Here is a 15638-nt window from a genome sequence, read left to right on the forward strand (position 1 = left end):
CAGGGATTTATAATAGGTTTGAAAGATGTTTTTAATTTTTTCTGGTTCACTATTAATTTCTCTAGTATGTGGATCTCGGATCTTGTAGATTGCATTTCTCATTTGTTGAGATCTTAAATGTTTTGCCAATAATCTTGTCGCTTTCGGGCCTGATTCGTAAAAGGTTTGATTAATGAATTTTAATTTTCTCCCTATTTCTTCTTTCGCCAGATTTGACAGTTGGTATCTTACATCTTTTAAGCATTTAGCCAAGGCTTCGCTTTTGTCGAAGTGTTGTTTTTTCATATTCCCTCAATTTTTCTTCTAATTGGGTCTGATTAAGCATTTTCATTTTGATATGAGCTGTTCTTGAAATCAAATTGCCTTGCATAACTGCTTTGACAGTGTCCCATATTATTATGGCCTCTATTTGGTCATCTTTGTTATCTGCAATGCAATCTTGAATTTCTTTTTTTAATTTCTAGTACAACCTTTTCATTACTGAGGATGTTTACGTTCATCTTCCATAATGTTGTCCTATTCTGATTCTTTAAATGGATAATTAAATGTATAGAATTATGATCTGATATATCTGCTATTCCTATTCTGCAGTCTTTAACTCTGTGTCTATCAATGGTGTTCATTAAAAAAGTCAATCTGGGAGTGCACCTTGTGGGCTGCTGAGTAATGAGTATAGTCTTTGTCTTGGGGGTGAAGATCTCTCCACACGTCTATAAGAGCCGCCTCCTCTATTAACTTTTTAAGATCTTTTATTCTGTTGTTTTTATATATTTTAGTGCTGGTTGAGTCCTTGGCATGATTTAGGACAGTATTCTAATCCCCTCCACTTATTGATTGAGATTGAGATTGGCAAATTCGATTTTCAGAGGAAAATAAGCTAGGGTCCAGGGGCCGCAGGCCCCGTCGGGTCCAGGGCCCTGGCCAGGGGGTCTGAAGCCAAAGCATTTTTGCTGTTTTAAAACATGTAAATTGCACTAAAATTATATTAAAAACTACTATAAATGCCAGGTGTTCATATCTATAATTCAAACTGTAAACCCTTACTAAGACCATCTACTGTACATGTGTATTTTTGTGACCAAAATATTTTTTCATAACTACGTAGACTTACTTGATTTTCAGCATTCTCCACTTTCAGCATGGCACACTTGTCAACAAACATACATGTACAAGTATAATCCAATGTTCTATGTCCATTGAACTGTCAGACCATATAAGGTTTATATTTAGTCGATGTGATCTCCACCTATAACACTGTCATCACGTGTATACATGCATTTAATATACACTCACATACATGTATATATATAATTACATTGTTCTAGCACACTACAATAACGTCAAAATGTCTGTTTACATAATCCACTGACTGTGTGTGTGTGTGTGTGTGTGTGTGTGTGTGTGTGTGTGTGTGTGTGTGTGTGTGTGTGTGTGTGTGTGTGTAACACCGAAGAAAGGGCGGGAGAAACACATATATAACCTTTGCGCTGATTGGTCATAAGCTTTGTAATAACCAATGAAAACGTGCGTAAGTAATAGCTTCGACTGCGCTTCGATACGTCTCGATTTTTATGATTTGTTGGAGGGAAAACTACCGAATATTGGAAGTTGAAAGACTACACAGTTACCTCCCTTACACTACATGCTCATTGTGCACCTACTTCATACTGGTCACTGTCAGCACAGCGTTACTTCCGTGTTCGGCTGACTGACAGACTGATCAAACTCGCTGCGTCTGCGATAACAAACAAAGACCACTCAGTGTTCTGAATAGACGACAATTTTATTAAACAAAAGGGCCTGTCACTGGCGTGTTCTATTAGACTCCTTAAAATAAAATAAAATAAACCTGCTCTCTCTCCTCTATCAGACTCCTTAAAATAAAATAAAATAAAACCGCTCTCTCGCGTGCGCACGCTCTCCCTCCCTCACTCTCTCTCTGTGTGTGTGTCTAATCAGAGCTGCGACTCTTTAAAATAAACGCGCACTCGCTGCATGTCGGTGCGCTTATCAAACGCCCTGATCGATCAGTCTGATCAAAGCTGAAAAGTGCTGTGACTCTTTATAATAAACGCACACTCGCTGCATGTCGGTGTGCTCATCAAACGCCCTGATCGATCAGTCTGATCAAAGCTGAAAAGAGGTGTGACTCTAAAATAAACGCGCACTCGCTGCATAAAAAAATAATAATAATAATCATAATAATGTTAAATGACTGTTTTTGAGCTGCACCACACCATGCAGCAGAGCGCACTTCCACAGAAGCCGAAAATAGCACTGAAACTGGTGCGGAATGGCACACGTGACTGTGTGCACACATTAAAACGCGAACACACGCAGCTGCAAGTATGAACGAACACTGTTAAAGGCTGAGTACGTGTGTATTTCGGCCGTATTTAAATGAAACACAACGCTGCAATGAGCAGCTCTACGAATACACCACTGTGAAAGCCCCTAAAGGTACTCCTGGCATTACGGTAATTTTTTTTTTTTGCATTCTTACCCCCCCTAAAATTTTCTCAACGGATTTGGACGTTTCACAAAATCGACCCCCGGGACTGTCAAATCCGCGGAAATCCGCGGATCCGAGGAAAAATCTCATCCCTGAGTATACCCTCAGTCTTTGTAGTGATCTTGTCATATAATAATTGAAAAAAATTCCAATCTCCCTCTGGAGGTGCATATACATTAACTAAAGAGACAATGACATTATCAATCTTTCCTTTGACCATCACATATCTCCCATCTTTATCACAGTCTTCCTCCAGCAATTCAAAATTTACAGTTAGTTATAAGAGTAATTACTCCTCTTCTGTTATTTTTATAGGAGCAAAAAAAAAGAATTTGTGTAGCCCATCTTTTTAAATTTCTCATGTTCTGCTTTTGACAGGTGGGTTTCTTGGAGGAAAATCACCTGAGCTTTGTACCTTCTTATGTTTGTTAATAACCTGCTCCTCTTAATTGGATTACCAAGGCCATTTACATTAATTGAAACTATTTTCAGTTCACTCCCACCACTCATATATGCTGTATATCTTAGTAACAAGCCCCACATTAAAACTAAACCTTAGAACAAGAACAACAAGAACATAATTATTTAAACAGAAAAAATAATACTTCTGACTTCCATCCGGTGGATTATGTGTCTGTTCCACCACGACCCCATTGGAAGGACCAGAGCTGATCTCCCCAAAGGGGGAGGGCCCTATACAAGGTTTGAGTGACATAAACATCTCCAACCTGAATGTCCAACATTATAGCGCCATCTCCTGGTATCTTCTATCCAATTCCGTAGTTTGAGAGGGGAAAATAGCCTCTTATAAATCTCGTTCCTCGTCGTTTCTTTGGAACTCCTTCAGCTTGTCCTTTGCTCTTCGTGCTGCTGCTGACGCATCTTCTTTTGAGCTCTGCCCCACACGCTGCCACCCCTGGAGCTTTTGAAGCCAGAATTGCGCATCTTCTTCTTTACTTGCGGCAGGAACCTCCATCTCGAACCGGCGTCTCCTCAGTTCGAGCCCGGCTTCTTGCGCCGTGCTGTATGTTCGCACACCGTTGTCCCAGTGGATGCGTATGCTTGTGTACGGAGTCTGAAAGCGTATTCCCCGCTCCTTCAGCGCTTTCTTTACATGCTGCTACTCCTTGTGCTTTTGAACCGTCTCCAATGCGTAATTGTGATCAAAAAAGACACTTGTGCTGTTTGACTGGATTCTCTTTTTCCATGCTTCTTTGAGAATCATTTCTTTAGTGGTGAATTCTGGAAGTTAACTATAATGGGTCTTGGGAAGGTGCTGGGATGCTTTGCGGGGATGCGGTGCGCACGCTGTATTTTTAGATCCAGGTCTGTTGATAACTAACTCTTGCTTTTGTTGTGTGGGCCGCCAGAAGAGGATGTACTGCTGGCCCACCACCAAAGGGCGCCCTGCCTGAAGTGTGGGCTTCAGGCACGAGAGGGCGCTGCCGCCACGGACACAGCCGGGAGTGACAGCTGTCACTCATTAATTCCTGACAGCTGTCACACATTCTTCATCATCGCACTCCATAAAGACCAGACGTCATCTCCACCTCATCCCCGAGATATCATACTTCATTGGAGGTAATACTCTCAGCCCTTTTTTTGAGATTTATAAATCTGTTATTGTGAGTGTTTGCAGGAGAACCGGTCGTGTTTTCGGAGGCTGTGCAAGACGGCGCTCCTTTTCATCTGAGACCGCTGCAACGTATTGAGTGAGAGGTGGAGGTGGCATTCCCACCTCTGTTGTTACTGGGTGTACACACACCCACACTTGACTGTCTTTGTTCTTCGCCAGCAGTACCAGATCCGACAGTCGGGGACGGTGATCACCTGGGAATTCGGGACTTGGCGGCTCCAGTATTCACCAGGTTCTGTGGGGGCGAAAATCGTGTGGTTCCGGCTCTTCTCAGGACAGACGTCTTCTATCCTCGAGCCTGCCCACACGTCACCTTTGTAATTTGACTGTAATTATATTCTGAGATTGTCTATATGTTCGTTGTGCACGTTTCACAACATTAAATTGTTACCTTTTGGCTCATCTATTGACCGTTCATTTGCGCCCCCTGTTGTGGGTCCGTGTCACTACACTTTCACAACAGGATATCTCGGCCAGCGTCATGGACTCCGAGGGGCGTCACCCGGCTGTTGAGCGACCAATGGGAGAGCAGGGAGCGCAGGCGTCTGCAGGAGGCGTGATTGGTGAGCTACAGCAGATTCTCACTGCCTTTACGGCTCGGTTGGATCAAATGACCGAGCAAAACATCCTCCTGAACCTCAGGGTGGAGGCTCTCTCCGCACAGATGGCGGCGAGCGCTCAGGGCGCTGCTGCAGCTCGTCCTCCTGCCGACCCTGTGCAGAATATGAACGTTCCAGTGGTGGTTCAACAACCCCTCCCACCATCCCCTGAAGCATACATAAGCCCTCCAGAGCCGTACAGAGGTTGTGTGGAGACGTGCGCGGATTTTCTTATGCAGTGTTCGCTCGTCTTCGCACAACGTCCCGTCATGTACGCGTCAGATGCTAGTAAAATAGCTTATGTGATTGCTCTGCTTCGGGGTAAAGCACACGCCTGGGCTACGGCGCTCTGGGAACAGAACTCACGGTTGTTATCAGCATACACTGGGTTTGTGGGGGAGTTCAGAACAGTGTTTGATCACCCTAACAGAGGAGAGACCGCTTCAACTGTGCTGCTGTCAATGAGACAGGGACGCGAGAGCACTTCCGCATCGCGGCTGCGAGGTCCGGCTGGAATAACGCTGCGCTCCGCGCCGCCTTCATAAACGGACTGTCGTTGGTTCTGAAGGAGCAGCTGGTAGCTAAGGAGGAACCGCGGGATTTAGATGGGCTTATCGATCTCGTTATACGGTTAGACAATCGGTTGGAGGAACGCCGTCGGGAGCGAGGCGAAGGACGTGACCGGATACGCGCCGCCCCTCTGCCTTCCGGGTTCGAAAAGGCGCCGCCCTCCCCACGCTCCACAGCCACAGCGCTCCGTGGGGTAACAGTTCCCCCTGCTGACGTTGTTAGGGAAACGCACAGGGCCAAAATGAGGAGGCTGATCCGCGGGGAGTGTTTTCTCTGCAGCTCAAAGGAGCACATACAGAAAAACTGCCCCAAACGGCCAAAACGACAACACTCGCCCTTAGAGACTGGGCTAAGGGGGGGTCAAAACATTCAATTGAGACACACACAGATTGCCACACGACTCCCAGTCACAATCCTGAGCGGGGATTTAACCCTTCAAGCCCCAGCACTGGTGGACACGGGGTCAGAAGGGAATCTGCTAGACAGCAGATGGGCAAGGGAGGTAGGGCTCCCTCTGGTGGCGCTTCCTTCACCATTGCAGGTTCGGGCACTAGATGGCACCCTCCTCCCTTTACTCACACACAAGACACAACCAGTAACTTTGGTGGTGTCTGGAAACCATCAGGAGGAGATTGAGTTTTTTGTAACTCCTTCTACCTCCCGCGTGATTTTGGGCTTCCCATGGATGTTGAAGCACAATCCCCGGATTGATTGGCCGTCTGGGGTGGTGGTTCAGTGGAGCGAAACCTGCCATTGGGTGTGTTTAGGATCCTCGGTTCCTCCCGGTTTACAGGCTAAGGAGGAGGTCAAAGTCCCTCCCAATCTGACGGCAGTGCCGGTTGAGTACCACGATCTTGCTGACGTCTTCAGCAAGGATCTGGCACTCACCCTTCCCCCGCACCGTCCATACGATTGTGCCATTGATTTGGTTCCAGGCGCTGAGTTCCCGTCCAGCAGGCTGTACAACCTCTCACGACCTGAGCGCGAATCAATGGAGACCTACATCCGGGACTCATTAGCTGCCGGGCTGATCTGGAACTCCACCTCCCCGATGGGGGCAGGTTTCTTTTTTGTGGGCAAGAAAGATGGCGGACTCCGTCCATGCATTGATTACAGGGGGCTGAATGAGATTACGGTTCGCAATCGATACCCGTTGCCATTGTTGGATTCCGTGTTCACCCCCCTGCATGGAGCCAAAATCTTTACTAAGCTGGATCTTAGAAATGCGTATCACCTGGTTCGGATCCGGAAGGGAGACGAATGGAAGACGGCATTTAACACCCCGTTAGGTCACTTTGAGTACCTGGTCATGCCGTTCGGCCTCACCAACGCCCCCGCGACGTTCCAAGCCTTGGTTAACGACGTCTTGCGGGACTTCCTGCACCGATTCGTCTTCGTATATCTGGACGATATTCTCATCTTTTCTCCGGATCCTGAGACCCATGTCCAGCATGTACGTCAGGTCCTGCAGCGGTTATTAGAGAACCGACTGTTTGTGAAAGGCGAGAAGTGCGAGTTTCACCGCACGTCTTTGTCCTTCCTGGGGTTTATCATCTCCTCTAACTCCGTCACCCCTGATCCGGCCAAGGTTGCGGCGGTGAGAGATTGGCCCCAACCAACAAGCCGTAGGAAGCTGCAACAGTTCCTCGGCTTTGCTAATTTCTATAGGATGTTCATTAAGGGCTACAGTCAGGTAGTTAGCCCCCTGACAGCCCTGACCTCTCCAAAAGTCCCCTTCACCTGGTCGGATCAGTGCGAAGCCGCGTTCAAGGAGTTGAAACGACGGTTCTCTACTGCGCCAGTTTTGGTGCAGCCCAACCCTAGCCGCCAGTTCGTGGTTGAAGTGGACGCCTCTGACTCAGGGATAGGAGCCGTGCTGTCCTAGAGCGGAGAGACCGATAAGGTTCTTCACCCTTGTGCCTACTTTTCACGCAGGTTGACCCCGGCTGAACGGAACTATGACGTCGGCAATCGAGAACTCCTTGCGGTGAAAGAGGCTCTTGAGGAGTGGAGACACCTGTTGGAGGGAGCGTCTGTGCCGTTCACGGTTTTCACTGACCATCGGAACCTGGAGTATATCAGGACCGCCAAGCGGCTGAACCCCAGGCAAGCCCGCTGGTCACTGTTCTTCGGCCATTTTGACTTCTGGATCACCTATCGCCCCGGGACCAAGAACCAGAGGTCGGATGCCTTGTCCCGGGTACACGAAGAGGAGGTCAAAACTGCACTGTCGGATCCACCGGAGCCCATCCTGCTGGAGTCCACTATCGTGGCCACCCTCACCTGGGACGTGGAGAAGATCGTCCGGGAGGCCCTGGCACGGAGCCCGGACCCAGGTACAGGTCCGAAGAACCGTTTATACGTCCCACCAGAGGCCAGAGCTGCAGTCTTGGACTTCTGTCATGGTTCCAAGCTCTCCTGTCATCCAGGGGTGCGAAGGACCGTGGCAGTTGTCCGGCAGCGCTTCTGGTGGGCGTCTATGGAGGCCGACGTCCGGGAGTATATCCAGGCCTGCACCACCTGTGCCAGGGGCAAGGCTGACCACAGGAAGGCCCAAGGACTACTCCAACCGCTTCCTGTGCCTCATCGCCCCTGGTCCCACATCGGCCTGGATTTCGTCACGGGCCTCCCGCCGTCCCAGGGCAACACCACCATCTTCACGATAGTGGACCGATTCTCCAAGGCAGCCCACTTCGTGGCCCTCCCGAAGCTCCCAACAGCCCAGGAGACAGCAGACCTCCTGGTCCACCATGTTGTCCGTCTGCATGGGATACCCACCGACATTGTCTCAGATCGTGGTCCCCAGTTCTCCTCACACGTCTGGAGGAGCTTCTGCAGGGAACTGGGGGCCACCGTGAGCCTCTGGTCCGGGTACCATCCACAGACGAACGGACCGGCAGAGCGGGCCAACCAGGAACTGGAACAGACCCTCCGCTGCGTCACATCCGCGCACCCGACGGCCTGGAGTAACCATCTGGCCTGGATCGAGTATGCGCATAACAGCCAGGTGTCTTCCGCCACCGGCCTCTCCCCATTTGAGGTGTGTTTGGGGTATCAGCCCCCGTTGTTCCCCGTGGTGGAGGGAGAGGTCGGTGTGCCCTCGGTCCAGGCCCACCTGCGGAAGTGCCGTCGGGTGTGGCGCTCCGCCCGTTCTGCCTTGTTGAAGGCCCGGACGAGGGCGAAGACCCATGCAGACCGCCAGCGATCCCCGGCCCCTGCTTACCAGCCCGGGCAGGAGGTGTGGCTGTCCACGAAGGACATCCCCCTCCAAGTGGACTCCCCCAAGTTGAAGGACCGGTACATTGGACCTTTCAAGATCCTCAAAATCCTCAGTCCTGCTGCAGTGAAGCTCCAACTCCCAGCTTCACTGCGGATCCACCCGGTTTTTCATGTGTCCAGACTCAAGCCTCACCACACCTCACCCCTCTGTGCTCCCGGTCCGGCGCCGCCTCCTGCCCAGATCATTGACGGGGAGCCGGCTTGGACAGTGCGCCGGCTCCTGGACGTCCGTCGAATGGGCCGGGGGTTCCAGTATTTGGTGGACTGGGAAGGGTATGGACCCGAAGAACGCTCCTGGGTGAAGAGGAGCTTCATCCTGGACCCGGCCCTCCTGGCCGATTTCTACCGCAGACACCCGGACAAGCCTGGTCGGGCGCCAGGAGGCACCCGTTGAGGGGGGGGGTCCTGTTGTGTGGGTCGCCAGAAGAGGATGTACTGCTGGCCCACCACCAAAGGGCGCCCTGCCTGAAGTGCGGGCTTCAGGCACGAGAGGGCGCTGCCGCCACGGACACAGCCGGGAGTGACAGCTGTCACTCATTAATTCCTGACAGCTGTCACACATTCTTCATCATCGCACTCCATAAAGACCAGACGTCATCTCCACCTCATCGCCGAGATATCATACTTCATTGGAGGTAATACTCTCAGCCCTTTTTTTGAGATTTATAAATCTGTTATTGTGAGTGTTTGCAGGAGAACCGGTCGTGTTTTCGGAGGCTGTGCAAGACGGCGCTCCTTTTCATCTGAGACCGCTGCAACGTATTGAGTGAGAGGTGGAGGTGGCATTCCCACCTCTGTTGTTACTGGGTGTACACACACCCACACTTGACTGTCTTTGTTCTTCGCCAGCAGTACCAGATCCGACAGTCGGGGACGGTGATCACCTGGGAATTCGGGACTTGGCGGCTCCAGTATTCACCAGGTTCTGTGGGGGCGAAAATCGTGTGGTTCCGGCTCTTCTCAGGACAGACGTCTTCTATCCTCGAGCCTGCCCACACGTCACCTTTGTAATTTGACTGTAATTATATTCTGAGATTGTCTGTATGTTCATTGTGCACGTTTCACAACATTAAATTGTTACCTTTTGGCTCATCTATTGACCGTTCATTTGCGCCCCCTGTTGTGGGTCCGTGTCACTACACTTTCACAACAGCTTTAGAAAATCTGAGATAAATTGCACCATTGATTTCGGATGTTCCCACTCGTCTACTCCAAAGATCCTGATGTTGTTTCTGCGGGATCTCGACTCCAATTCGGTCAGTTTGTCTTGAAGCTGCCTTTGTCGCTTCAAACTCTCGGTCAAAGCTTGGGTCAGATCCAGTGTCACATCCTCCACCCGCCCCACTCGGGTCTCTGCTTCCTCCACTCTTTCTGACAGACCTCTCACGTCCTCAGTCATTGAATCGAGTTTGCCGCTCAGTTCTTGCTGTAAGATGCTGATATCTTTTCTCACTCTGTCACTGTCCTGTTTCAGCTCAGTTTTGAGCGACTCAATGGCATTAAGTAAGTTGTTCGCAGTTGCATTAATTATCGGTGAGCTAGCGCTATTAGCTTGTTCTGCTGCGCTGCTGGTCTTCGATGACGAGGCGTGTCTATCCCGTGATTTAGACATTTTCAGGTCTTCTTTGCCTCCCTTCTCTTTTTAACCCACCTTCTGCGAGTTTGACAATCAGATTTAATTCTCTAATATCGAGTTTATGGTGGTAAAAATACTATAAAAGCAGGAGAGCGAGCACCGAGCACGTCCTGTCCCTACGCCATGACACCGGAAGTCCATTCTTGTTGTTTTTACCCCATAACTCCATAACATTCAGTCATAGATAGTCCAAACTATACCTTTTTGGTATCGTGATCAAAGACAAATAATGTGGTATAGCTTTCAAAATGATTGGAGCATTTTTAAATTTTGACCCCTGAGTAATTCTTCAATTGACCCCAACCTGCCCGCCTACTGAAAATTCAAGTGGCTACTCAGTTTTTTCAAAAGAGTAATGTCTATGGGGTATTTGTGCCAACTTTGGTGCTTCTTTCCAGAAATGAACAATTGTTACAGTTATCTGCTCCACTATAAGTATTTGGTCAATAACAAAAGTTCAACTCAATACTTTGTAACATAATCTTTGTTGGCAATGACAGAGGTCAAATGTTTCCTGTAAGTCTTCACCAGGTTTGCACACACTGTAGCTGGTATTTTGGCCCATTCCTCCATGCAGATCTCCTCTAGAGCAGTGATGTTTCAGGGCTGTCAATGGGCAACATGGACTTTCAACTCCCTCCACAAATTTTCTATGGGGTTGAGGTCTGGAGACTGGCTTGGCCACTCCAGGACCTTGAAATGCTTTTTACGGAGCAACTCCTTCGTTGCCTGAGCGGTGTGTTTGAGATCATTGTCATGCTGGAAAACCCAGCCATGTTGCATCTTCAATGCTCTCACTGATGTAAGGAGGTTTTGGCTAAAAATCTCACGATACATGGCCCCGTTCATTCTTCCCTTAACAAGGATCAGTCGTTCTGTCCCATTTGCAGAAAAACAGCCCCAAAGCATGATGTTTCTCATCTGACCACATGATATTCTCCCAATCCTCTTCTGGATCTTCCCATATGCTCTCTGGCAAACTTCAGACGGGCCTGGACATGTACTGGCTTAAGCAGGGGGACACGCCTGGCACTGCAGGATTTGAGTCCCTCTCTGCGTAGTGTGTAGCCTTTCTTACGTTGGTCTATTGTAGATTCACTGTTCCCAGCCTGGTGCACATCTACAATTTTCTTTCTGGTGTCCTTTGACAGCTCTTTGGTCTTGGCCATGGTTGAGTTTGGTGTCTGACTGTTTGAGGCTTTGGACAGGTAGGTGTCTTTTATACAGATAACAAGTTCAAACAGATGCCATTAATACAGGTAACAGGTGGAGGACAGAAGAGCTTCTTAAAGAAGACATTACAGGTCTGTGAGAGCCTAGTTGAAGTGTACCTATGATGAAAATTACAGACCTCTCTCATCTTTCTAAGTAGGAGAACTTGCACAATCAGGGACTGACTAAATACTTTTTGGCCCCACTGTAGATGTGAATGAACATCAACTTGTAAAAATGAATCTGAACTCCACTGCCACAAACATTTCACAATTAGCTGAAAATTCCAGTTTCAAAAATACAACAATTTCCAATCATGCCATTCTGAGGGCAGGAGCTCCCAAAACAACTCTCACCTCATCATCATGGACTAGCTCCTTCTTCACCACTTTCATGGCATAAACGTGCTCATTCTTCTTCAGCCGAACCAGCAGCACTTTGGCGTAGCTGCCACGGCCAATGACCCGGATCAGTTCAAAGTCGACAAGGCCCAGTGCCAGTCCCTGAGACAGCTTAATGCTGTCAATTCCATCCACGACCGTCTTCATGTCCTGCAGCAGGTTACACATATACACACATTAAAAAATCATCACGGTTATTGGTTTCAAGTTGTTTCAAGATTATTTTTCAGAAACCTTACTAAAAACAGTTGAGTCTGGAACAATCTACCCATCTAGATTTTGTGTTTTTAAGCTGTAACAAAACTGCCTGTCAAACTGTCTTCATCCATCAGATTTTGTCAAATGGCTGATCTTCAAGAGGCGTTAGCCCAGACTCGTGAAGTAGAAGACAGACATACAGTCAGCCCCAGGAACAGTCGGGCAGTGAATTTTTGGGATTCTGTCACCACAGTGAAGTGGGAACGAAGCAATCAAGATCTGTTTGGACGACAGTTAATCCAAAGGGTTTCACAAAAACATCTCATTCACCATTGAAGAATTAAGGACTTGATGTAGTCCCTCTGTTTTCTAAGGCCAGAAGTACAGTTGTGTGCAAAAGTTTGGGCACCCCTGATAATTTTCATGATTTCCTTTATAAATCATTGGTTGTTTGAATCAGCAATTTCAGTTAAATAAATCACATAGCAGACAAACACTCTGATATTTGAGAAGTGAAATTAAGTTTATAGGATTTACAGAAAGTGTGCAATAATTCTTTAAACAAAATTAGGCAGGTACATAAATTTGGGCACCCCAACAGAGAAAACAAATACATCAATATTTAGTAGATCCTCCTTTTGCAGAAATAACAGCCTCTAAATGCTTCCTATAGCTTCCAATGAGAGTCTGGATACTGGTTGACGGCATTTTGGACCATTCTTATTATGTTACAAAACATCTCAGGTTTGTTGGTTTCCGAGCATGGACAGCCCGCTTAAAATCACACCACAGATTTTCAATAATATTCAGGTCTGGGGACTGAGATGGCCATTCCAGAATATTGTACTTGTTCCTCTGCATGAATGCCTTAGTAGATTCTGAGCAGTGTTTAGGGTCGTCGTCTTGTTGAAAGATTGAGCCCCGGTGAAACTTCAACTTTGTCACAGATTCATGAACATTGTTCTCAAGAATCTGCTGATATCTGACTGGAATCCATGTGACCTTCAACTTTAACAAGATTCCCAGGACCTGCACTGGCCACACAACCCCACAGCATGATGGAACCACCTTCAAATTTTATTGTAGATAGCAAATGTTTTTCTTGGAATACTGTGTTCTTTTTCAGCTATGCATACCATCCCTTGTTATGTCCAAATAACTCAATTTTAGTTTCATCAGTCCACAGCACCTTATTCCAAAATGAAGCTGGTTTGTCCAAATGTAATTTGGCATACCTCAGGTGACTCTGTTTGTGGCGTGTATGCAGAAAAGGCTTCCTCTGCATTCCAACATCTCCTTGTGGAAAGTGCGCTGTATAGTTGAACGATGCACAGAGACACTATCTGCAGCAAGATCATGTTGTAGGTCTTTGGAGCAGGTCTGTGGGTTGACTATGACTGTTCTCACCATCCTTCGCTTCAGCTTATCTGACATTTTCTTGGCCTGCCACTTCGGGCCTTAACTAGTACTGTGCCTGCGGTCTTCCATTTCCTCACTATGTTCCTCACGGTGGAAACTGACATCTGAAATCTCTGAGATAGCTTTTTGTATCCTTCCCCTAAACCATGATGTTGAACAATCTTTGTTTTCAGGTCATTTGAGAGTTGTTTAGAAGCTCCCATGTTGCCACTCATTAGAAGAGATGCAAAGAAGGGAAACATTTGCAAATGGCCACCTTAAATACCCTTTCTCATGATTGGATTCACCTGTGTAAAGAGGTCAAGGGTCAATGAGCTTACCAAACTAATTTTGTGTTTCAATAATTAGTGCTAAATGTATTCAAATCAATAAAATGACAAGGGTGCCCAAATTTATGCACCTGCCCAATCTTGTTTCAATAATTATTGAACACTTTCTGTAAATACTAGGAAGAGCTGGTCTGCCTGGGTTTGAATTCTCCCTCAGGCTACCTGTATGAGTCAAGACACTTGCACTGTCTCAGTCCACCCAGCTGTAAATAGGTACTGGCCTGGGCTGGGTTAGTAACCTGTAGTCCCCTTCATGTGACAGAATACCGAGATACAGTAGTGTTCATAATAACAGTAGTGCTATGTGACTAAAAAGATTAATCCAGGTTTTGAGTATATTTCTTATTGTTACATGGGAAACAAGGTACCAGTAGATTCAGTAGATTCTCACAAATCCAACAAGACCAAGCATTCATGATATGCACACGCTTAAGGCTATGAAACTGGGGTATTAGTAAAAAAAAGTAGAAAAGGGGGTGTTCACAATAATAGTAGCATCTGCTGTTGACGCTACAAACTCAAAACTATTATGTTCAAATTGCTTTTTTAGCAATCCTGTGAATCACTAAACTAGTATTTAGTTTTATAACCACAGTTTTTCATGATTTCTTCACATCTGCGAGGCAATTTTTTGGGTTTGGAACCAAGATTTTGCTCGTTTACTAGTGTGCTTGGGGTCATTGTCTTGTTGAAACACCGATTTCAAGGGCATGTCCTCTTCAGCATAAGGCAACATGACCTCTTCAAGTATTTTGACATATCCAAACTGATCCATGATACCTGGTATGCGATATATAGGCCCAACACCATAGTAGGACATGCCCATACATGTCCAAACATGCCCATATCATGTTGCTTCCACCACCATGCTTCACTGTCTTCACTGTGAACTGTGGCTTGAATTCAGAGTTTGGGGGTCGTCTCACAAACTATCTGTGGTCCCTGGACCCAAAAAGAACAATTTTACTCTCATCAGTCCACAAAATATTCCTCCATTTCTTTTTAGGCCAGTTGATGTGTTCTTTGGCAAATTGTAACCTCTTCTGCACGTCTTTTATTTAACAGAGGGACTTTGCGGGGGATTCTTGCAAATAAATTAGCTTCAACTGTCACAGCACTTACAGGTAACTCCAGACTGTCTTTGATCATCCTGGAGCTGATCAATGTGTGAGCCTTTACCATTCTGGTTATTCTTCTGTCCATTTTGATGGCTGTTTTCCGTTTTCTTCCATGCGTGTCTGGTTTTTTGTCCATTTTAAAGCATTGGAGATCATTGTAGATAAACAGCCTATAATTTTTTTCACCTGCGTATAAGTTTTCCCCTCTCCAATCAACTATCAAACTATGCTGTTCTTCTGAACAATCTCTTGAACGTCCCATTTTCCTTAGGCTTTCAAAGAGAAAAGTATGTTCAACAGGTGCTGGCTTCATCCTTAAATAGGGGACACCTTATTCACACCTGTTTGTTCCACAAAATTGATGAACTCACTGACTAAATGCCACACTACTATTATTGTGAACACCCCCTTTTCTACTTTTTTTTTTACTAATAGCCCAATTTCATAGCCTTAAGAGTGTGCATATCATGAATGCTTGGTCTTGTTGGATTTGTGAGAATCTACTGAATCTACTGGTACCTTGTTTCCCATGTAACAATAAGAAATATACTCAAAACCTGGATTAATCTTTTTAGTCACATAGCATTACTATTATTCTGAACATTACTGCAAGTACTTAGAGCTTATATAGGACTTACTCTGTGTTCTTTCTTTTGGCAAGTCAGGTGATGATACATGAACATTTCCAAGTCATTGAATGTGACCACTTGCCAAGAGCACACATGTCAA

At 46.7% G+C, this 15638-nt stretch overlaps 1 protein-coding gene across 3 annotated transcripts in view; it reads right to left on the reverse strand.

Moving 5' to 3' along the window:
• The window catches only part of prkcz (protein kinase C, zeta), a 595716-nt gene that overhangs the window by 253873 nt on the left and 326205 nt on the right, over positions 1 to 15638 (reverse strand). For all 3 annotated transcript variants that reach the window (XM_034171897.1, XM_034171896.1, XM_034171898.1), the window contains one exon: positions 11801 to 11995. In XM_034171897.1, coding sequence (XP_034027788.1) covers positions 11801 to 11995 — 195 coding nt within the window. The remainder of the gene's footprint in view (positions 1 to 11800; positions 11996 to 15638) is intronic.

The sequence above is a fragment of the Thalassophryne amazonica genome, chromosome 6 (assembly GCF_902500255.1).
Source record: "Thalassophryne amazonica chromosome 6, fThaAma1.1, whole genome shotgun sequence".
Classification (NCBI taxonomy): domain Eukaryota; kingdom Metazoa; phylum Chordata; class Actinopteri; order Batrachoidiformes; family Batrachoididae; genus Thalassophryne; species Thalassophryne amazonica.